General features: G+C 36.1%; 1 protein-coding gene across 2 annotated transcripts in view; it reads left to right on the forward strand.

The window, feature by feature from the left end:
* The window catches only part of LOC125681084 (TBC1 domain family member 19-like), a 45,073-nt gene extending 41,976 nt beyond the window's left edge, over positions 1-3,097 (forward strand). For both annotated transcript variants that reach the window (XM_048921006.2, XM_048921008.2), the window contains 3 exons: positions 895-1,010; positions 1,192-1,262; positions 2,690-3,097. In XM_048921006.2, coding sequence (XP_048776963.2) covers positions 895-1,010; positions 1,192-1,262; positions 2,690-2,758 — 256 coding nt within the window. In that variant the 3' untranslated portion in view covers positions 2,759-3,097. The remainder of the gene's footprint in view (positions 1-894; positions 1,011-1,191; positions 1,263-2,689) is intronic.
* The last annotated feature ends 18,769 nt before the right edge of the window (positions 3,098-21,866 follow it).

Raw genomic sequence — 21,866 nt, forward strand, 5'->3', positions numbered from 1 at the left:
GCGATTAGAGTTTTCATTCTACCTCTGTGAGTGGATATGATTAACTGCATCGTTATCAAGATCACATATGTCCTCACCGAATCGATGTACTTTAAATATTTATTTTGACCTAGCCTGACATACATATATGCTAATTTTAAGAAGTATCTCAATAATTCTTCTTGAAACATTAATTTCAAACGCTTGATAAACGAATGGTTTTGACTGCACTCTATACGTACATGTGTATTATATCTGAAGCTATCTGTAATTCATTACTTCTTATGTTTATAAATAAACACTCTGAAGTTACATAATGGATGAGGCGAGGGTGCTTTGAAAAAAGAAAAGAAACGTATTCTCGCGAGAGTTCACTTAGATAGCAGTACATGTATTAATATTGGAGGGAAATGATGGTCCTCTAATCACATTCAATCACTCATGGAACTCTGTCCAGAGAGGCCCATCACGTAGATGAGAAAATCATGAGAAACCATTTTGTTTTTGATCCTCATTTAATATATTGTATGTTAGACATTCACCAACACGTCTTGGAATAAAAAGCTTTTATTTTTACTTAAAATCATTAATGTTGTCTCTTGAGACAATCTTAGGTTTTTGAGATTATGTTCGCGTTAAGCAGTAAAACGAAATCTACAGGTATTTCAGTAATTTTCATAGCAAATTTTTCAACCATATCCACGGTCGAATTGTAGTGTATAAATTCTAAAGATGTTTAGGAACTCTAATATATTACCTGCAGTTCTAATTCAATAAATGCTTAATTCTGAAACACCATGAAAAATAAACGAAATCTAATCAAATTAAAAAAATATATATATTTAAAAAATGGAAGCTGGTACCCTTTGAATGCATGATTTGGAAACTTTGATAAAAAGACTTCTTCTTTTGTAGCCTTAAGGTAGCCTTTAAGTGGTTGGTACGTGCCTTTTCTGGTTACCTGTCCAGCGACCAGGTGCTATTGCTATGGGACCGTGTTTTAGCGTACAATTCTCTGGAAATCTTGTCAGGTAAGACGTTTTGTAGGCCTTTATAAGATTACGACATTATCAACAAGGTAGCACTTCAGGATTCAAAATTTTATATCGGAAAAGGCGTAGTTAGCTTTGACTTACAGATAATTTTTGATTAATATTATGCGCTTTGTAAGATACAAAGGATGTCATTACTCCAGTTCTCTTCCTCTTTCAGTGCTAGCGGTTGCAATATTCTCCTTTAGAAAGACCAATTTAATGAAGGTACAATCCTACAACGCAGCAGAGGTAACGTAATATCACTTTCTTATTACCTTAATGAAAATTTATAGACATGTTGTTTTTGTAAAAACTGATATATGTAGCCATATTACACCAGACTAAAATGGACGCTTATGAATAGGTGACTGTCCGCATGTTTTGTCGCGGTTGAATAGAACGCAGCTGCACACTTATTTGCTGACATGGTTTTCGGACATGATACCTCATTATATTAATGCTTCTGTTTGAAGTTGATCGTACCGTTTGTCTGCCTCACGTGGCGCTTGAGTATTTATTTTTATCTGTGATTAAACACCGACTTCTAGATATTAACTTCATTAAAATTCCTGAAGTGGCTCAAGGACAAACAGCGCTTTTTTAATGTATGGATGTCAATAAATACTTCATTAAAACGGCTTTTCTGCCGTGTCCATTACATGTACTTGTTTCTTGGGATGCGAGAGAACAGTAGGAATAACAAAGTAAGCGGTCCCTGACACTCTTTAAATTCCTTAAATGCTAGAGGTACCACGTACATGGTCGTTTTCATTGGCATAAATGAAACGAAAAAGCAAAGTTCTGAATGAATGAAACAGAATTTTAGAAAACCACTTGAGAGAAATAAAACTAGCTATATTTGCTGCCAACTGCCGTTGGATTGTATTGGTAATTAGAAAATATCTATAATTAATAAGGGAAGAGGTTACTATTTCTTTGACCTTTAACTCATAGACATTATTTTTCAAATGCCATACACCCAGATCATAGAAATAATATGAGGTATATAAAAACAAATTATATACAAAATACAGTGGGTATAGCAATACACCCCCTCCCCAACACTCACAGACACACTCAAACAGCGAAACGACTATTAACCAATTTTGTGTTTAAGGAGGTGTGCTACACCAGAGAAATTTGATGCAGATGAAAAGTGGAGGATATGTACAAAAATATTTTGAAGTTGAAAATTTTCAAATTTACTTTATTTTGTCAAAAAATACAGTTTTAGTAGAAGGTAATCTGAAAAAAAATTAAAACCCCTGCTGGACTCGAACCTGCGACCTACAGGTCAGCAGTCAGTATTCTAACCTACTGAGCTACTCGGCTAGGTATCTAACTGGAAAAGGAAAAGTCAAATATTGCTGATATCGATTTTTGCATCCATGTTTTTAAAGGAAGTCAGCCATTATGACGATGTAGAGTACTACCTTAAACAAAATAAAATTTTCAGATATAGAGCTGATGAGCTAAAATTGCTTTCAAATCAAAACTACTAATGTTATTCTCTCTCTCTCTCTCTCTCTCTCTCTCTCTCTCTCTCTCTCTGTGTGTGTGTGTGTGTGTGTGTGTGTGTGTGTGTGGTTTCATAAAATAACTAGTTTGGTTTCATACTGGCAAGTCCAATATTGAAATGTGGAGAAAAATAGCCATCTTGTATATCTATTTTGCAGGCAGTATTAGCGGATTTGACAACGTTGCAAGTCATCCCCCTGATTCAGCTAAGTCTGTTCTCCAAATGAAAGCTCTCTGATGGATGATCTGTCGGACTAATCGTGGACTTTGCGTTAATGACACAGACTTGGTGACATTAATTACCAAACATCGAGATTCCCCATCATCAATTATAGCCCTTAATATTTGTCGTTATTTTACAATATTACGACTGTGATATTTTATGTGTAGTTTCAATGGGGAGGATATTGTCTACTTCGTTTGTTTTACTTGAGGTGGATTTTCCGAGAAGAGAAAATACGTTGAATATAGAGGAAACATTATTTATATTTTGTGATTTTACACACAAAAACCCACATTAAAATGCTTTATATTTGATAAGTGTAGAAATAAATGCTAAAACCTTACTATATTTGTGATTATGATTTGAATTTGAGTCATTCAATATACATCACATTCCTTACACTATGGTGGCAGGCGTCCTCTCTCGTATCGTATTTCTACTTATGAATTCGATTGTCTAAATCATCATTGGTCGGGACCCTACCAAAACCTCTGATCTGCGGCAACCTTCTTGCCAACCACAAGTGCAATTTGTTTTCTCTGCCCAAGTCCTGACTTAAACAAAAATATCAGTATTTGATTTTCAGGGACAGTAACTGCTTATATGCAACCATTTCAAAACGGGTTTCTCAAATACTCATGGTTTATGTTTCTGTTGGTTATTATTTCATCAACAACCTTGACCGTAGCCAGTTGACTAATTGAGGTCATTTCTCGGGTCTACACAAGTATACAATCGTATTAGTGCTATAGATAAGGTTCCATCACGGCTTCATTTATTGCCATGTACTATATACACTTACAAAGCACAGGTTTACGTACAGTGATCGCCGTCTTTGTTTACTGTATTGATAGGAGCGAAATAGATTTATCGTGTTTTGATTTATACATTGTTTACGTCACACAGTCCGGTTAGTTTACGTAAGATTTTTACTGATAAATTATGCGTACATGTAAATTTACATAGAGCTGCGCATGGTCATTTTACACTGTACGTCTTCCAGGGCATCTTCACTAGTCATGGCTTAAAATTTACATCTGTATGAAAAGGTGAAGATAACAAACTGTGATCTTTATTTGGTCAATAAACAATAGATCAATCTCGCATCTCATATAAGGAATACAAAATTAAGCAAACATGAGGTCCCTGGATATTCCAGAGGTGGGATCAGGTGCCTAGGAGGAGTAAGCATCCCCTGTCGACCGATCAAACCCGCCGTAAGCTCTATATCTTGATCAGGTAAACGGAGTTATCTGTAATCAAAATCGGTGTAAATAACTTAACAATTGTAGGTATGAAACACATTTAATGCGAGGTAAGCTACTGACAAACAAGTTGATGGTACAGGGATTTCAACAGTCTCGATTGAAGTCAGCATTTCGCAAATTCTATGGTCGTTTTTAAGGTGGGTCCTTAGTCCTGGATTTTTAGGGTTTAGGTAGCATTTTTTTGTTTGGAATCAATAGATTAACATTCAGAGTAATGAGAAAAGGCAAATTGGTTAAGGATTTCCATATTTATTTTCATTACAGACACTACTGAAGTAGTGTACCCCTATGTAGATTTTTATGAAATTCATTGGAAACAGTTATCTGTTGTTATTTTAAAATAAAAACCAAAAAAAATAATTTAAATTGCATTTATTTATCAGGAAACATGGCAATAACTAAAACACATGATTGTCATTTTCAATATGTTCATCAAGTTTTAGTATAATAAGTGCAAAATTATTGAATTAACCTTATTCTCCAAAATGTTAAAAAACAAACAAATATAGACACAATTTCCTTATAGCATGGTTTACATATCATTATTTCTGTTTATATTAGTAGATGTACATATGTTATAGTTATTTATGGGAAAAAATCCATACCTTTCCTTAATAATTTCAAATCTTTAGCTTCCAGAGTATGTATACCCCCATAAAAAACCCAAGTCTGGCACCATACAGCTGAGCTATTCAAAACCACTCATGGATTAAATTTTATGTAATTTCATGAAAAGACACAGATAATAATTCCTCATCACCTTGGTAATATGTTTGTGAAAAATATAGGAAATCTATTGCAAAATGGACTTGATAAATAATTTAATGAAAACAGAGTTATTGTCCTTGGATTCAATATTTTGAAACACATAATTGACTATTCAAATATAACTAAGACTTTTAAAATATTTTATGGCTAACAAATTTTTTTTACAATAACTATTGAAAAAGACTACAACAAAATTTATCTTCAGGTCATTAATTTATTGACTTTGCAAAATCTTATGACGTCACAGTACTGATTTTGACTTCGGATAACTCCGTTTACCTGATCAGGATATGGGGCTCACGGCGGGTGTGACCGGTTAACAGGGGATGCGTACTCCTCCTAGGCACCTGATCCCACCGCTGGTGTGTCCAGGGGTCCGTGTTTGCCCAACTATCTATTTTGTATTACTTGTAGGAGTTATGAGATTGATCACTGTTCGTTATCTTCACCTTGCATATATACATATAACAGGAACACGATATGACTAATTAGGACCCGTTCTATGGTCGAAATCTGGTGTTGTGAAATTCACAAGTTTGGTACTACATCTTTTTCTGCTTTCTCTAAACATTTATCAAGTTTTTATACCTTATCAGCAAACTTGAAGTCTTTTAGATAATAGAGTCGATAATCACTATGATAATTCTAGAATCAAATCCCTTACCAATGACTACCTACTCCATCTAAATATCTATAACTTAGTTTCAATTTAATATCAATAACATTAAAGAAGATATATCTAAATATTTTACACATTTACACTATAAATAATATATACCAAGTTTGGCACCGTCTGGAGTCAGAACCTCTACCTCGGGGATCATGAAACTTAACAATTCTAGAAGAGGCCTACCTGCTCTACCACAGGCACCTGAAGTATGAATATTACATCCCTATTTTGATATTTGTGTGGCAATATATGTAATCGTTTCAAGCTTTTTGTAAGCTTTAGGGATTGACCTTCAAACTACACGTATGTTTCATTATACGGTAGAAGGCCAATCTCTAAAGCTTACAAAAAGCGTGAAACGATTACTTAAACCGAAAGAAGGATGACATACATGTAGACAGGGAAATCACACATTTTAGAGAAATTATTGCTACAAAAAATTATCAAAAGGGGGGGGGGGATTAATATCTATACTACAGGTGTCTGTGGCTCAACATGATAATGCATTTAGTTTTTCTTACAAATGCTTGGTTAAAGAGAAGAAAATTTTGGAATATTGGTAAATTTTTGGCAATTATTATGGTATTAAAGAAAGACGTTTCCAAAATGTTTTACACATACACACTATATACCAAGTTTGGCCCCTCCCTGGGGTCAGAATCTTTACCACAGGGATCATGAAATTTTCAATTTTGGTAAAGGCCGTCCTGCTCCACATACTATGCTTTTCGTTTTTCTTACAAACGTACGGTTGTAGATAAGAAGGGTTTTGAAAAATTGTCAATTTGTGGCAGTTTTGCCCTGACCCTTGGGTTGCAGGATTCCTGAAATTAACAGTTTAACAACTACCCCCCCCCCCCCCCCCCCCCCCCCCCCCCGTCACAAAGACTTCTTCATACCAAATTTGAAAAGAATTGGAATGGTACATGTAGTAATCGAGAAGAAGTTCAAAATGTTCAGTTGTTGACGGACGCTGACCAATTTGCAATAAGTCACCCGAGTTTAATTGTTCTAAAATGTACATATATTGTAGAGTTGAATTTGAAAGAGTGAGGGGGTCCATCAAACTTCATTGTGTACTGGGCACAGCTTTTCCACTTCGGGTCTAGCCATACTTACACTGTACACGTAAGACGTCTCGTACGTTTTATAATTCATGATTATTTTCAACTTGAGACAATACCTTAACCGTCAACCGCCGGGAAACAGAACACTAGCCTTGCCCACACTATATTGCAATATTCTTCAAACGAATCAAATTTCATTGTACACATGTATTCATCAATTCTTTCATTTTGTATCTTTGCATACCTATATGAACCTCACTGAAATCACATTTGCGTTTTCTATTCTCACCTGCGCAGGTGGCCGCTAGTAATTTACTGATGATAAGGAAAAAGAAATGCCTCTGGGATGTGACCAAGAGTCAATCTATGATCTGAAATAGAGTACAAGATCCATGTTCTGAAAATACAGTAAATCAATGACAAAGCTTGGTCTTTATTCAGGAACATCTATAGCAGGCGACGTGGCTACATGGATGTGGTTACAATAAATATGATATTCGTGACCTCTGGACCAGGGGTTCAGGAGAAATATCAGGGTTAAGGTGACAGACAAGATTATGATATCTCCCAAAATATAAAGAGAAAAAAGTTCTGTGTCTACGAAAACACCATATTGAAATATTTTCGTCCATAAAAACCTCAACACCAATAATGACTACCTGTATTTGCAAATGGCAACGGGACCCAAGGCTACACAAGGAACTTTAACCATAGTCTAGTTCACCAAGGAAGCTTTAATCATGGTCTAGATCACTAAGGAAGCTTTAATCGTAGCTTACATGTAGATCACTAAGGAGGCTTTAATCATAGTCTAAAGTACTAGGGAAACTTTAATCATAGTCTAGATCACTAAGGAAGCTTTAATCATAGTCTAGATCACTAAGGAAGCTTTACTCATAGTCTACATCACTAAGGAGGCTTTAATCATAGTCTAAATCACAAAAGAAGCTTTAATCATAGTCTAGATCACTAAGGAAGCTTTAATCATAGTCTAGATCACTAAGGAAGCTTTAATCATAGTCTAGATCACTACGGAAGCTTTAATCATAGTCTAAATCACAAAGGAAGCTTTAATCATAGTCTAGATCACTGAGGAAGCTTTAATCGCATTATAGCTTTAATCATATTCTAGATCACTAATGAGGCTTTAATCATAGTCTAGAGCACTAGGGAAACTTTAAGCACTGAGGAAACTTTAATCATAGTCTAGATCACTAAGGAATCTTTAATCATAGTCTACATCACTAAGGAAGCTTTAATCATAGTCTAGATCACTAAGGAATCTTTAATCATATTCTAGATCACTAAGGAAGCTTTAATCATAGTCTAGATCACTAAGGAATCTTTAATCATAGTCTAGATCACTAAGGAAGCTTTAATTATAGTCTAGATCACTAAGGAAGCTTTAATCATAGTCTAGATCACTAAGGAAGCTTTAATCATAGTCTAGATCACTAAGGAAGCTTTACTCATAGTCTACATCACTAAGGAAGCTTTAATCATAGTCTAGATCACTAAGGAATCTTTAATCATAGTCTAGATCACTAAGGAAGCTTTAATCATAGTCTAGATCACTAAGGAATCTTTAATCATAGTCTACATCACTAAGGAAGCTTTAATTATAGTCTAGATCACTAAGGAAGCTTTAATTATAGTCTAGATCACTAAGGAAGCTTTAATCATAGTCTACATTACTAAAGAAGCTTTAATCATAGTCTAGATCACTAAGGAATCTTTAATCATAGTCTAGATCACCAAGGAAGCTTTAATCATAGTCTAGATCACTAAGGAAGCTTTAACCATAGTCTAGATCACTAAGGAAGCTTTAATCATAGTCTAGATCACTAAGGAATCTTTAAGCATGGTCTAGATTACTAAGGAAGCTTCAAGCATAGTCTAAATCACAAAGGAAGCTTAAATCATAGCCTAGATCACTAAGAAAGCTTTAATCATAGTCTAGATCACTAATTAAAGATGCATTGTTTTCTGAGGCCAAAAGTCTTTGTTTTGAACCAATTCTAGCACAGTCCACATCGTGCGGACGATGGCATTTTACATATAACTCTTCATCTGCCAAGTTTTTCAAAGGAGACATCCGCTGAGGAATTGCTACTCTTCGTTCAATCAGTCAGGACTGTAGGCGAATCTCGTGACTTCCCTCCTAAAACTCTCTAGCAGGCCATGATTCAGGACATCCCAGTGTTTCACATACCTTAACTTTAAGTTTTGTTAAGTTCTCCCAATTCTTCGTGTACCTTTAAATGCTGTAAATACCTGGGAGAGAAAAAGGACAAAAATTCCTTTCAGCTGGTACCTTTTTTTTTTTTTTAAATTTAGTATCATTATTTTCCGATGAAGAGTTCATTGACACTGGAAAACGCTGCACTTAGCTAGATAAATTCTGGAGCAAAGCAGAAAATCACAGCCTTTTTATGGAAATGTACAATTCAGCAGAAAACGATTACATCTCACCTAGAATTTTCTTGGGATTCATACTATATGAATGTGAGAATTGAAACGAGAATCGTTAATTGTCCTTTACTCTTATCTTTTTCTCGTCCGTGGAGACCATATCGCGTGGAATTGCAGTAAATTGGTCGCCAATGATTCCCAGAGATATTAACGTAGTCCCATAATACAGTGCCAACTCTGTGAGGAGAGGATTGACTTCCGGGAAATCTTGCATTATGAACACTACGTACAAGTACATTAAAATTGTTTGATTCTACAACCAACGAAACATGCACATATTACGGGACTTGTTTGTTTGTTGTGTAACTTTTTTTATTTGTTTGTTTTGATTTTTGTTTTAATATGTCTTAAGTCCCATCGAAAATATTTCGTGCACATAAAAATTAACACGCTCCAGCTACGGGGCGCCAAATGGGACTCTTGTGATTTTGTACTCACAATCCAATTTTGTGTGGACAAAAATGACGTTTGTTTAACAAAAATGCGTTCAAGTTAACAAAATTGATAACAAATCACAAACATGCATTTTATGATACAAAATTATCTTTCAGTGGACAAAAGTCACTTTTGTCATGACAAAATTCGTTTTTGTAGACAAAATTTTATTTTGTATCACAAGTGAATTTTGTATGCAAATTAGTTTTATTTGGAATCTGAAAACTAATTTACATAAGAACTGAGAAATATTCTGACAAAAATCAGTTTTGTAGGACAAAATTGAATTTTGCTGGACGAAATTGAATTCTGTCACAAGAAAATTACTTTTGTCTCACAAAACTATGTTTCTTTTGTTTCTAAAGTGGTCATCTCAAAAGCTTACAGAAGGTAGAAACTGACTACTCAGAATGACTTATGGGAGTGATCGGTGGGGAAATGACATATTTTGGATAAATTATTGGTTCTGTATAAATATAATTTCATTCTAGAGGGGGGTATGTACATAAGATCTATAGATACAAGCTATCCACACCTCAGGTGCCTGTGCATACCCTCAGGGGTGGGGACTCGCGGAAGGTGTCATTCAAAAGAAGCGCAACTCGCACTTCTACAATGTAAATGCACCGAGTGTTTGGCGAAAGAGCAATCGCCATCTACGTGTATTTTCACGTGTTAGTTTGAAGCAACGATTGATCGATCGATTGTATATTGTTTTAAAGTCCCTCTCGAAACTTTTTCACTCATATGGAGACCATTGCCGGCGAAGGGCTGCAATATTTAACTAAAAGGTTAACAGACAATTTATGCTTGAATGGAATTAATGTCAATGCCGATATTTCAAAATTCTTGTAAAACGCTTTGTAAATTCTTATACGAACGTTTAACTTCGCTTCATCAACTTATGATGCAGAATCTTAAGATAAATTGTCTTACTGCTTGTAAACAAATTTCCAAAATTTCGATTTTAATCATAATAAAGTATTTTTTTCTGATTTACAATGTTATCTTAGCTACATTAATCATTCTAATTCTGAAATTCTGTTCCGTTTTCCGTTCCGCGTTTTAGCAACACCCGATAGCGTGATTTTTAACAATACGGCCCTATTCGGATTCCATACCTTAGGAAGCAATTTTAACACACCTGGGGAAAATATCTCATTAAAGTTTGAGCAAGTTTACATTATTAACGAAATTCCCCACAAATATTTAGGAAAAGCAGTATATCTCACGAGCCACACTTCAGAATGTGTACAATATACCTTGAGCGATAAGTTGATGGCGTACGTTATCAGCTTCAACAGAAAACATCTTTCCTTTACATCATAACGTTCAATAATCCACACGTGATTTATCGCCGCTAAAGACATATATACAAGAATTGCGCATTGCATTGAAATTGCGTCTGTTCTACTGCACGATAGTGCTATTAATTACACAGGACTACAGGCAGGCCCGTACGCAGGATTTTTCAAGGGGGGGTTACATAGACTCGCAACGCGAGTCTATCACCTCGCACCGCGAGGTGCCACTACGGCAGGGGGTCTGGGGTATTTGGTGCAAAATCCTGCAATCTAGCAATTTCCTGGCACTTAATTTGAATTTTGGAATCATGCCTTTTTTACTATGAATTTTCATGATTTTCATAAAAAATCCCGACTTTAATAGTCACAATTCAAACAAAATGCCGACTTTAATAGTGCTTAGTAGTTTTCAAGGGGGGGGGGGGGGGGGGGGGGGGGGGGGGGGTTCGTACGAACCGTGTGACAGGAACGGTACCACTCAAATGTTACTGCGAACAAGATTTACATGTATATTAAGAACAATATTAACCACTACTTTCTCATAAGATTCTATTTGAATTTGAATGGTGTTAATTTCCATCTCTTGATCACCGATGTATATGTACATGAAGGTCAGCAGGAGACTGTGACCTTGATCCTTGACGAGAGAGCGGAATTCATTGTATTTTAATTACAAACAAGAACATAGGATAGCAAAGTGATTTTAGTATCAAACGAAAAGCCTTGTCACAAGGAACGCAAAATTTAATGTGAAATATTGAAGTCCTATTTCAGAAAGTGTGGCCGAGGAAAGTAGGTCAAACTCTTAAGTTCATGGCCATGAGGTAATAAATTTTAGTATGAAAAGAAAGGTCTTGTCACAAGAAATACACATGAAAGATGAAGATAACGAACAGCGATCAATCTTATAACTCCTATAAGCAATACAAAATAGATAGTTGGGCAAACACGGACCCCTAGCTGGACACACCAGAGGTGGGATCAGATGTCTAGGAGGAGTAAGCATCTCCTGTCGACCGGTCACACATGTGACATAAGAAAGCCGTTCAAAAGTTTTGGCTATTATAAGAGTTTTTGCTGACAGACCAAAAATCAAATGCCCACGAATCTCCGGTTAGTTACAGATACATAAAATCTAATTACATGTAATCTCTACTGAAGTGATGAAATTCAAGTTATCTAGTTAATCAAAACGGTTTTCAAGGCCTCATTCGAGAGAGATAGACCCGCGACCAATTTTCTACTGTCGGGCGCTTGGCAAAGGCGCGGTCACCAGATTGAAGACAATTTTTACGACTCGGGTTTGTTGCCACCTAGTCTCCAACCCACAATCTCTTGATTACTTTTGATCACTCTACCACTGAGCCACAAAGACGTAAACATAGGTAGTGATTGCTCCTTCGCCAAACGTTCGGCATTTAGGAAGTTAGTATCACGGGTCTTTCTATGGCCATGAGCGCTAAACATAGGTCTAAATCTATGGTACTTCACCTACAGCTGGTGACGTCTCAATATGAGTAAAAATGTTTCGACGGGACGTATCTAAAACAAACAACCACTGAGCTACCGATTGACCTCAGGGAGGGGCTGAGTTAATCATATATTTATAATGAAATGGAATTGATAAAAAAAAACTTGAATTATATACTGGACCTTCCGCATATTACATTATACAAGAGACATCTGGGTCTTAGCAGTCAATTAAGTTACATGCAATGAGAAATTGATATTCAACATGCTGCCTGTTGCTTTCTCAAATTGTTTTTGTGCATATACCATCCCCCCACCCAGAGGTGGCCATTCTATTTAAAGTTATGCTCTTCAAACTCCTTCACTTCGTGGCCCAAACTTGACCCTCACTCGTTGTCCAGAATAGATGTATAAAGGTCAATTAATCTCAATAGTGACCATTCTGCAACGTTAATTTCTAACAATAAATGGTTTGTTTTTGCGCTCAGTGATAACAGTTCTTAATTTCATATTTGCACTAAGTGATTTTTTTTAATTTCGTACACCATCAGTATGTGATTTTTACAGTTTTACCCTAAACGAGTGATTTAGGAACCATGAACTTCACAATTTTGGTAAAGACTTCAAAGTTAATTAGTAACTGATTAGTACGTAATACAGAACTGCCCGCTAGATGTTCGTGAATAAAGAGTCCTTTTTTAAAGCTTCCTTAGCCCATTATTACAGACACTTACAGTTTGTCATCAAGATTGAAGATATTTTTAATTGCCATATTGAAGAGGTTTTGTTCATACCTCTAGGACCAAAGTGAAGAAGCGGATGCCTTGTTTACAAAATATTTTGCTAACCTTTGCTTCATTAAATTAAATTGCCCCAGGGCTTTTGTTTTCCTTAATTTTTTTTTTTTTAAATTGAAAACTTTCAAATTTTAATGATAACGGACATTAATAGAAGAACATGCACATATTACAAGAGATCTCTGGCATTGGAGGGGTGGGGATCCACCCCTATCACTTCATGTTACCACAGGAAATGAAATGTAAGCCTTCTACCAGGTTTGTGAGATGCATATTACCAGTGGGGGATTTAGAAGGGGGCGCAGCAGGCGCCCCCCTTAAAATTTTCAAATTTAAGGTAAATCGCGGTATCTTGTTTCGGAAAATGTCCTAAACGATAAAAGAAGCAATAATTTCTTCCACTTCCGGAGAAGATATGACAAAAAACCCTTAAAATGTGGGTCATTTTATTAATTATTAAAATGATACAAAATAGTGCAAATGACTAAATAGGAGAAATATTTCAAGCCCCATAAAATCTGTAAAATCCAGGAGCTTCCGGGGGCTTCGTCCCCTGGACCCCCACCAGGGCTTCGTCCTGGACCCACTGCCTCATAAAGTGGCGCCCCCCGTAACCGCAATTCCTGGATCAGCCCTTGATTACATTAGATACAGGTTAGAGGTTTCAGAGAGCAGTTACTACGTTACAATGGATATTTGAAGAACACTGTATACAGGGAAATATTCGCCCTCGTTTTATTATCGCCCTTGTTTTCAGTGGGTGAATTTAAAGGGACTGGTTCACGATTTTTGATAAAAATATTTTTCATTTTTGATGTTAAACATTAAAAGTATAACTCATTTAATGTTGACAGGCTATATTCCACGCTTAAATCTGTGTTATGTAAACAAAGACTCGAGTCTTTTTATGTAAACAAACAAGTGAAATATTGATTTTGTAATATAAAGCATCTTAATTTTGCATAGTCACAAATTTTAACTTTTAGATGACACATTCTACCCCCAAAATGCTTGAAATGTGAAAGATATAATAAACTTAGATCGATATCCATTTCTTTTGAAATTTCGTAAACAATAACATACTGCACTCTTTGTTTACAAAACAGATAATAAACTCTCTAAAATGAGCTTTTGTGATGATGTATAACCTTAATTTTCATTTGAAATCTTTGAAACACATTAAACAGTAGATTTTGATCATTAAAAGTGAAAAACAAAATTTTGGGTAAAATCGTGAATCAGTCCCTTTAGACTGGGCAAAATTGGTTTTTTATTCTCTTATCTCTCTTTTAACACAACTGTGAGTGGTCGAATTTAAAACGGAGCGAAACTGTCAGTATAACTGTAAAAAGTCGAAAATAACACGGGGCGAAAATAACCTTGTGTACAGTAGAGGTCCAGAAAATGTCACTAGGCGGTTATCCCGAGTCTAGGTTTGTTAGGGTTATATTGGACTTACACGTATGAATACATATACATATATTAAAGTCTATAAAGGGCTATATTTTCACATATATGCAAGGAAGAAAGTCGCAGTCCGTCAAACTGATATGAAAACACCTTTATGATGTGTACATTCCAGCTGGACTTTGATTTTAACCTTGATGTGATCACCATAAAGACAACAAAATCAGACACGGATATTCTCAAAATCAAGACTAGAGTTTGTCAAAATGCTATGGAAAGGTTTTCATGTACATGAAAGGTGAAGATAACGAACAGTGATCAATCTCATAAATTCCACAAGGAATACAAAATAGATAATTGGGCAAACACGGACCCTGGACATACCAGAGGTGGGATCATGTGCATAGGAGGAGTAAGTGTCCCCTGTTGACCGGTCACACCGCCGTCAGCCCTATATTTTGATCAGGAGTTATCCGTAGTCAAAATCCGTGTACCAAGAATGGCCTAATAATTGACCTACGCGAACACGTCAGACAGCATTTGACCCTATGATAGGTTGTATTGTATATGTGGTATAAAGATTATTGAGTGCATGGTGAAGATGGCTTGCAAATAATTTCATGGCGAAAAATCTCAGGTGAGCGTGGTGTGATCATATGTCTCTTTTTTAAAATTAGACATTTTCAATTAATGAAGAGGTTATCAATCGACATGTATGTAGAGGAAATTATATATCACATACTCTTCTTAACTTTGGCAAGTGCTCGTGCGATTAAAAGATATATATATGCATCATGTGTGGCACGCGAAACAGAAGCAACTTCAGCAATGCGATACTTTTAATGATAAATTAGCAGTCAATTCAATATTTTGTTTCCAATAATTTGATTAAATATTCCTTTATCTCACAGTTTCCAAAATAGATTTTATCGGATTTGTACGAGATGAGAATTAAAGTGTAAAGAGTATACAAAGTGTGATGTTTAGTACTAGCCAGACCATTTGTATTTTTCAATGACATTTATGAACGTACATTTGTATAAAACCAAACTGTGGATAATTATATTTCCATTATCATGCCATCTTGTCATTAAGGGTATACTTCTACCACCCACGTCAGTCCACAATACAATCTACGCAATGCTACGGTAAGCAATAAGTCTTGTAACGAAGTAAATCACTAATTGTCCTGTCAGAGAAAAAAATATCGCCAGAAGTTTCTGAAACTTCAAAGACACTAGAGTTTTAGATATTAAAAATTAATCCTGACCGTGGCTCTCTCCCTTAATAGTGTAGCGCATTATGTACTCTTCAGTGCTTAGTTCGCTTCTACGCATTGTGAAAAATCAGTCATTTCATGGTAATCCGACGCCCACAATGTAGGATTTTGTCAAAAAGGCTTAATATTATCTATACCCTAAAGACATTGTCTTCAATTATACATAAATGCATAACGCAGAATTAAGAAGTGCATGTAACGCACTGGACCAAAGTCCCTCATGTTGATTTCATGGTTTCACATCATTTTGATCCGCCAGTCGTGGGCGTAATTGTATTTTAATCGCATCTTAAATTAGCAGTATAAGTCTTTTTAAAGGCAGTGGGTTCACCAAAAACCCTAGACAACAAATATGTATATTGTAGGTGTTTTTTTCTATTTACGTAAATTAGTCATACAGATACGAAATATATGAATTTCATGACAATATCTAGGGAATTATCAAAGAGAGGTCTCAACTGTATAAGATTGCTGTATTGACTTTCAAAATAACTATAAGAGCCAGTTTTGGGTCATAATGCAAGAATAAATATTCATTCTATGGGAATATTCATAATAGATATTGTAACGTTTCTGGGTTCAAAGATGCGGTTGCTCTGTCTGAGCAATTTGAGGAATAATGAATAAATGATAAAGCTCTCAATCAAGTATTTTAATTAGAAATATGTACAAATATCCTATTCAGACCTGGAGCGCGTGCGCTTCCTAACTAAGTGAAATAGCGTTCACACCTTTCGTAATAAAAACAACAAAGTCTCGAAAACCTTATACAGGCACGTAAGACTTGTTAACCAAGTTTGATTTCTCACCTAAGCTGTACACAGGACTAACTCTGGTCGACTTCAGTCTGGAACTCACTAAAAGCTCTGCTGATGTCGCTGCTTTTATACCCTAATTAATCACGTGATCCCGGGGGATCTAAAGGGTGCAACAAACCGGAAGTACTTGCTCCACAGACAGAATGGGATAAATTGATTTCGATTCCTACTTTTGTTTCAATATGCATATCAGCAAAAACGTAACCAAAACAAAAGCTAATCCACAAAGAACGTGGATGCATAAGCCATGATTAATGCACGTATTTCAGCGGGACACCCCCCCCTTTCTACAATTTTGGGATATAGAATAGAAAAAAGTCAGCGAAATTTCACTCCATACAGTTGAAAAGTTCACTTGAATATTGTCACACACTATTCTAAAACGTGACAGGTAGTGTTGTTATGTACGAGTCTTCGCTCCACTTACTCCACAAATCAAAAGGAGAAAAATATGTGGCTCTCTTGATCTACATTGAACAATTTTACTGGAAACGGTACAAACCACGCCAACATCTATGTAGGGTGTTCTTATAAAAGGGGCATGGACACGATTTGAGCTGAACATTTTCAAATTTTGTTTTTCCAGTTTTAATGTTTAGAATGCATAACAAAAGTCAGTTGTCAAGGTACATGGGAGATACAGAGCTCACGATTCTTTGTTGTGTAAACAAGACTCGTGCCATGTTTTTGTTTATATGGGTTAAAGATACTAATAAAAGTTTCGTGTAAAGCAGATTTTTTTTTAATTTACAAGTTAATTCGGAACACAGTTAAATAGTTTCTAGTGTTTGGCACATCTCATTTTGTTTCAAACATGCTATTTTCTATTAAGCAATCTATATGTAAACAAAAACAGTGCACGAGCATTGTTTACATAACAAAGAATTGTGAGTGTTGTATCTCACTTGTAATTAGAAATACTTTAGTAAATACTTTATTGTAAACAATAAAAAATGGAAAAATAAAGTTTGAAAATTTCAGCTCAAATCGTGTCCATGCCCCTTCAAAGAGTTTGCTTTTTGTGACGTAACAACCACTTGAAAATGTCACGAGCTGTAGAACTTTACTTTAGACATAGTTTCGCCCATCATCAAGCTGTGTCGCGTTCACCCCGCATGCGGAAGGCCGGGGTTCGACTCCCGGCCGCGACAGACCTTAGTCGTTAAAACAGGTAGTGACAGTTCCATCGCCACAAGCTCCGCATCAAGTGATGTCACGGGTTCTCGGAGATGACCTCAAAAACGGATGTCCCGTGTCACAATAGGTGTGGCACGCCAAAGAACCCTCAAGGCTCATTGACCGTAAGTGCCGAGCATAGGCCGAAATTTGAAGCCCTTCACCGGTCTTGGTGACGTCTCCATATGAGTGAAAAATTCTCGAGAGAGACATTAAGCAAGATACAATCAATCAAGCTATGTCATACTTTCTTTTGAATCGTATGAATAATAAAACATAGCTTAAAACCTGTAACAGGAGGTAGAAAATAGTTGCCAAAAATTGACTACGTTCAACGACCTATATTTTTTCCTTCAAATATCAAAGGAAATTGTTGGGAATCAAAATCCCTGTTATACCCATCTTCATTTTCTTTACAGAGGCCTTAGCTTAAAAACTGTAAGAAGATTTAATTTGACAAACCATATACCCACTTTGTAATATTTCCTAAAACTGAAAAAGTTTTAAAAACCTGTTATTTACTCCAAAACTGAAGACAATCAAAATCCTTGCCACATCTTCAATGCCCATACAAACGCTCTGTAAAATAAGAAGGTCCTCACTTGAAAACTGTGGAAGGAGCTAAACGGACAGATTAGGTACATTTATATGATATTGAATGTTAAATAAATAGGCATCATTCTTGCAAGAGAGATCAAAATAGATCAAGATTGCAACACGCTTTAGAGCATATTTGCTAGGCAAATGTCCGTTTCGCTTAGTAAGCCAGTCGGACATTTGGCTAGCGAAGATGGATCTAGAGTGACTCACAGAGAAGCTACACAGCAAGTGTCAGCTTGATATGTGACGAAGAAATGAAAATAGAAACAAAACACACACACACACACACACACAGAGAGAGAGAGAGAGAGAGAGAGAGAGAGAGAGAGAAATGGAACGGTCACCTACAAATATCGCTAAACCCAAAGACGGGCGTATAAAACTGGGAACAAGGCAAAAATACACGAAATTCACGCTGACAATTTCTGCTGTACATCGGGTACGTTTAAAGCATTGGCTCCTAGTCTTGTGGACATACTAAATTGTGATTCCATTTATGTGTGAGGTTTTTTTAAAATATATAATTTGATTTTCCTACTTGAATTTTACTTATTTAGTTATGTTTAATAATTGCGCTGGTTTGATTTTTTTTATAGCCAAAACTATATGTAACTATGTGAAATGCAGTTCCTTCCCCCTTTCCTTATTATGATGATCCACAGATATGTATAGTATCGAGTCTTTTTTAAACAACATTCCGTCTCAACTGTTGTGTCTTTAGATACTAGTATTTCTAATTCATAAAAAAAACTAATGGAAAACTTGTTTTTAACATGGGGGTAAACGTTTAAAGAGCCACTACAGCTAATTATCTTTCCCTCCCTTGTATCGCCCCAAAGTGTGAGTAAAACTCAAGATTTGTTTTGTCACTCACAATGGTACTTTGGCCAATACTTGACTTTTAACATGCCCCTCTTCGGAAGTTATGGATCCGCCACTGAGTCCTGTGTATGTTTCTCTTAGGTCTTGGTTTTCTAATGGTCATACTGATCCCAACGTAAATTTTAGCTCACGTATCATGAGTTTTATCTCATTCTATTTTTACCTGTTTTCTCGCAGAATCTGTGAGTCTATCCACTACACTTTATCTCACTGGACGACATGCTGCACTGTTTACCGTCTATGCGCGTGCGTATAAAGACCGGACTCGATGCTTTCTTTAGTACAGGTTATCACAAAATATTCGCACAGGGCCGTAAATTACATGGAGCCGGAGGAGGCAGCTACCTCCTCCAACTTTTGAGCCAAAAAAAATTAAAATTTAAAGTTCATTAGAATTTATGTTGTTTCCAATAACTAAGAACATGATACCTCCCTTAAAAAGCATTCCAAATCTTTCTTTTAGAATGAGTTAGTCAAGTAACATCTTAGAAGGCCCAAGAATCAAGGATTTTGCACGAAACGTGTTCAGTGTGCACAAAATGTGCTCAGCGTCTAGGGGCCTGGGCGGCCCCCAGACCCCCGCCTAATTTCCTGCCTCCTCCAAATTGAAGGTTAATTTACGGCCCTGTTCGCATTAAAACAAATCTCCAACTTAATATAAGTGTTATTTTCGCAAAGTGTGTACATGAAAGGTGAAGATAACGATCAGTGATCAATCTCATAACTCCTATAAGCAATACAAAATAGAGAGTTGGGTAAACACGGACCCCTGGACACACCAGAGGTGGGATCAGGTGTCTAGGAGGAGTAAGCATCCCCTGTCGACCGGTCTCATCCGCTGTGAGCCCTATATCTTAATCAGATATACGGAGTTATTCGTAGTTGAAATCCGTGTGCCAAGAACGGTCTAACAATCGGTATGAAACACGTCAGACAGCATTTGACCCAATGATAGGTTATATTGGCGAAGTAGATCGTTACATGTATAACGACCATATAATTTGTGAAATGCTGACTTTAAACGAGACTGTTGAAACCCCTGCCCCACCAACTTGTTTTTCAGTAGCCTGACTCGAGTTAAAAACTGACAACACGCAGAACACGCTCTTGTGTATCGAATCAGTTGAGAGATAAATACCGTATATACTCGCCTATAAGTCGGTCCGCCTATAAGTCGGTTGTATTTTTTAGGGTTATTTAGTAGGAATTTATCATTGACCCGCTTATAAGTCGGTACAAATTTTTGTCAGAATCGGTTGACAATTTCAAGTCAATGCTCTAGTGTTTTTACCTATGTTTCAACAAATATTTTGAGAAATTGATAATTATGGGGTGCTCAATATCCAAGCCATATGTGTTAGGGGTTTAAACACAACCCTTGATCTGTTATGGGCAGTGATCCCTTGTTTATCTAAGCAATTATGGTCTCCTAATTACCAGTACCTGACACCGTGTTTACTTAGTGGCACGCGCCTCGTGAAAACTGTTACTGTGGGATTCCGGTATAATTCATTGTATCAACAATAGAATTTTTAAGAGTCAAGAATGATGATCTAAATTATCTGTTAACAATATTCATTTTTTTATGAAATATATTTCAGTCGGTATACATATGAATATTTCAATATTAAATCGGGTTCGTGATTCAATTTTACCGATAAACGATAGATGAGTTGAATTGAAAGTATTAGTTACGGGTAAATAATTTTTAACTAAACAAAAATATGTAAATACTTGTACTTTATACATGATTTTAAAATGCATAAACAATACACTATGTCTAGATATTTGTGAACAATAATCATTTGTGTGGTAGTCCATGATAATCGTCGGAGTTGTTTAAAAAAAAAACCCACTACATTACGCCTCCCAGAAAAATACCAATCTTCTTAGGACGCGCCTATAAGTCGGACATAGAGTTTTGGACCAAAAATTTACTCTCAAAAATCCGACTTATAGGCAAGTATATACGGTACACCATATGCAGGTGATAATGGAATATTGCTACATAAATATGAAAAGTTGACGATGGAGAAGTTGAAATCATCCCGTTTTTGCGCAAAATGAGCTGTAGTGTGTCTTTAAGTAAGGATTAGATTTCGTTTATTTTCTGCCTACGAAATTAACTTCCTCACCAAAATTTAAAGCCAAGCTAACTGCAGAAAACCGCGAAAATTTATGTCGACGAAACTAGGTTTTGGTATGTCACTTATCCTCCTCATGCCTGCAGGCACGTAAAGATTTTGATACAGAACCACGAAATTATCTCCGTGAAAACTTTTTAGATTGAGATTTAGACCCGATCCGCTATTACGTTGACCTCACGATGCACCGGAACCGCTTTGTCAACACCGATCTGCACATGCGTGATCTTTAAGGTAACATACAGGTTTCCTCCTCATAACGATGCTATACTTAAAACCAAAAAGGTGTTTATTTGATGCCTTTCCATAAGAGTTATCGTTACTTGCATCAGTTAAGAACAAATGTATCGTCCTTCACAAAGTATGATGGTATTTCTAATCATAAGAAAGATGTAATCAAAAATGATTTAAAATCTGTTAATTCAGAAGTCATTAGATCAAAGGGAGAGTCGGCGAAGAGAGTTTTTGAACATCAAAAATCAATATTATTACAACATAGCGGTGAGCAAACAGCCGCTGTAGACCATGTGACTGACTCGCCCCCTAAACAACCTC

This window comes from Ostrea edulis, chromosome 2 (genome assembly GCF_947568905.1).
Source record: "Ostrea edulis chromosome 2, xbOstEdul1.1, whole genome shotgun sequence".
In the NCBI taxonomy this organism is placed as follows: Eukaryota; Metazoa; Mollusca; class Bivalvia; order Ostreida; family Ostreidae; genus Ostrea; species Ostrea edulis.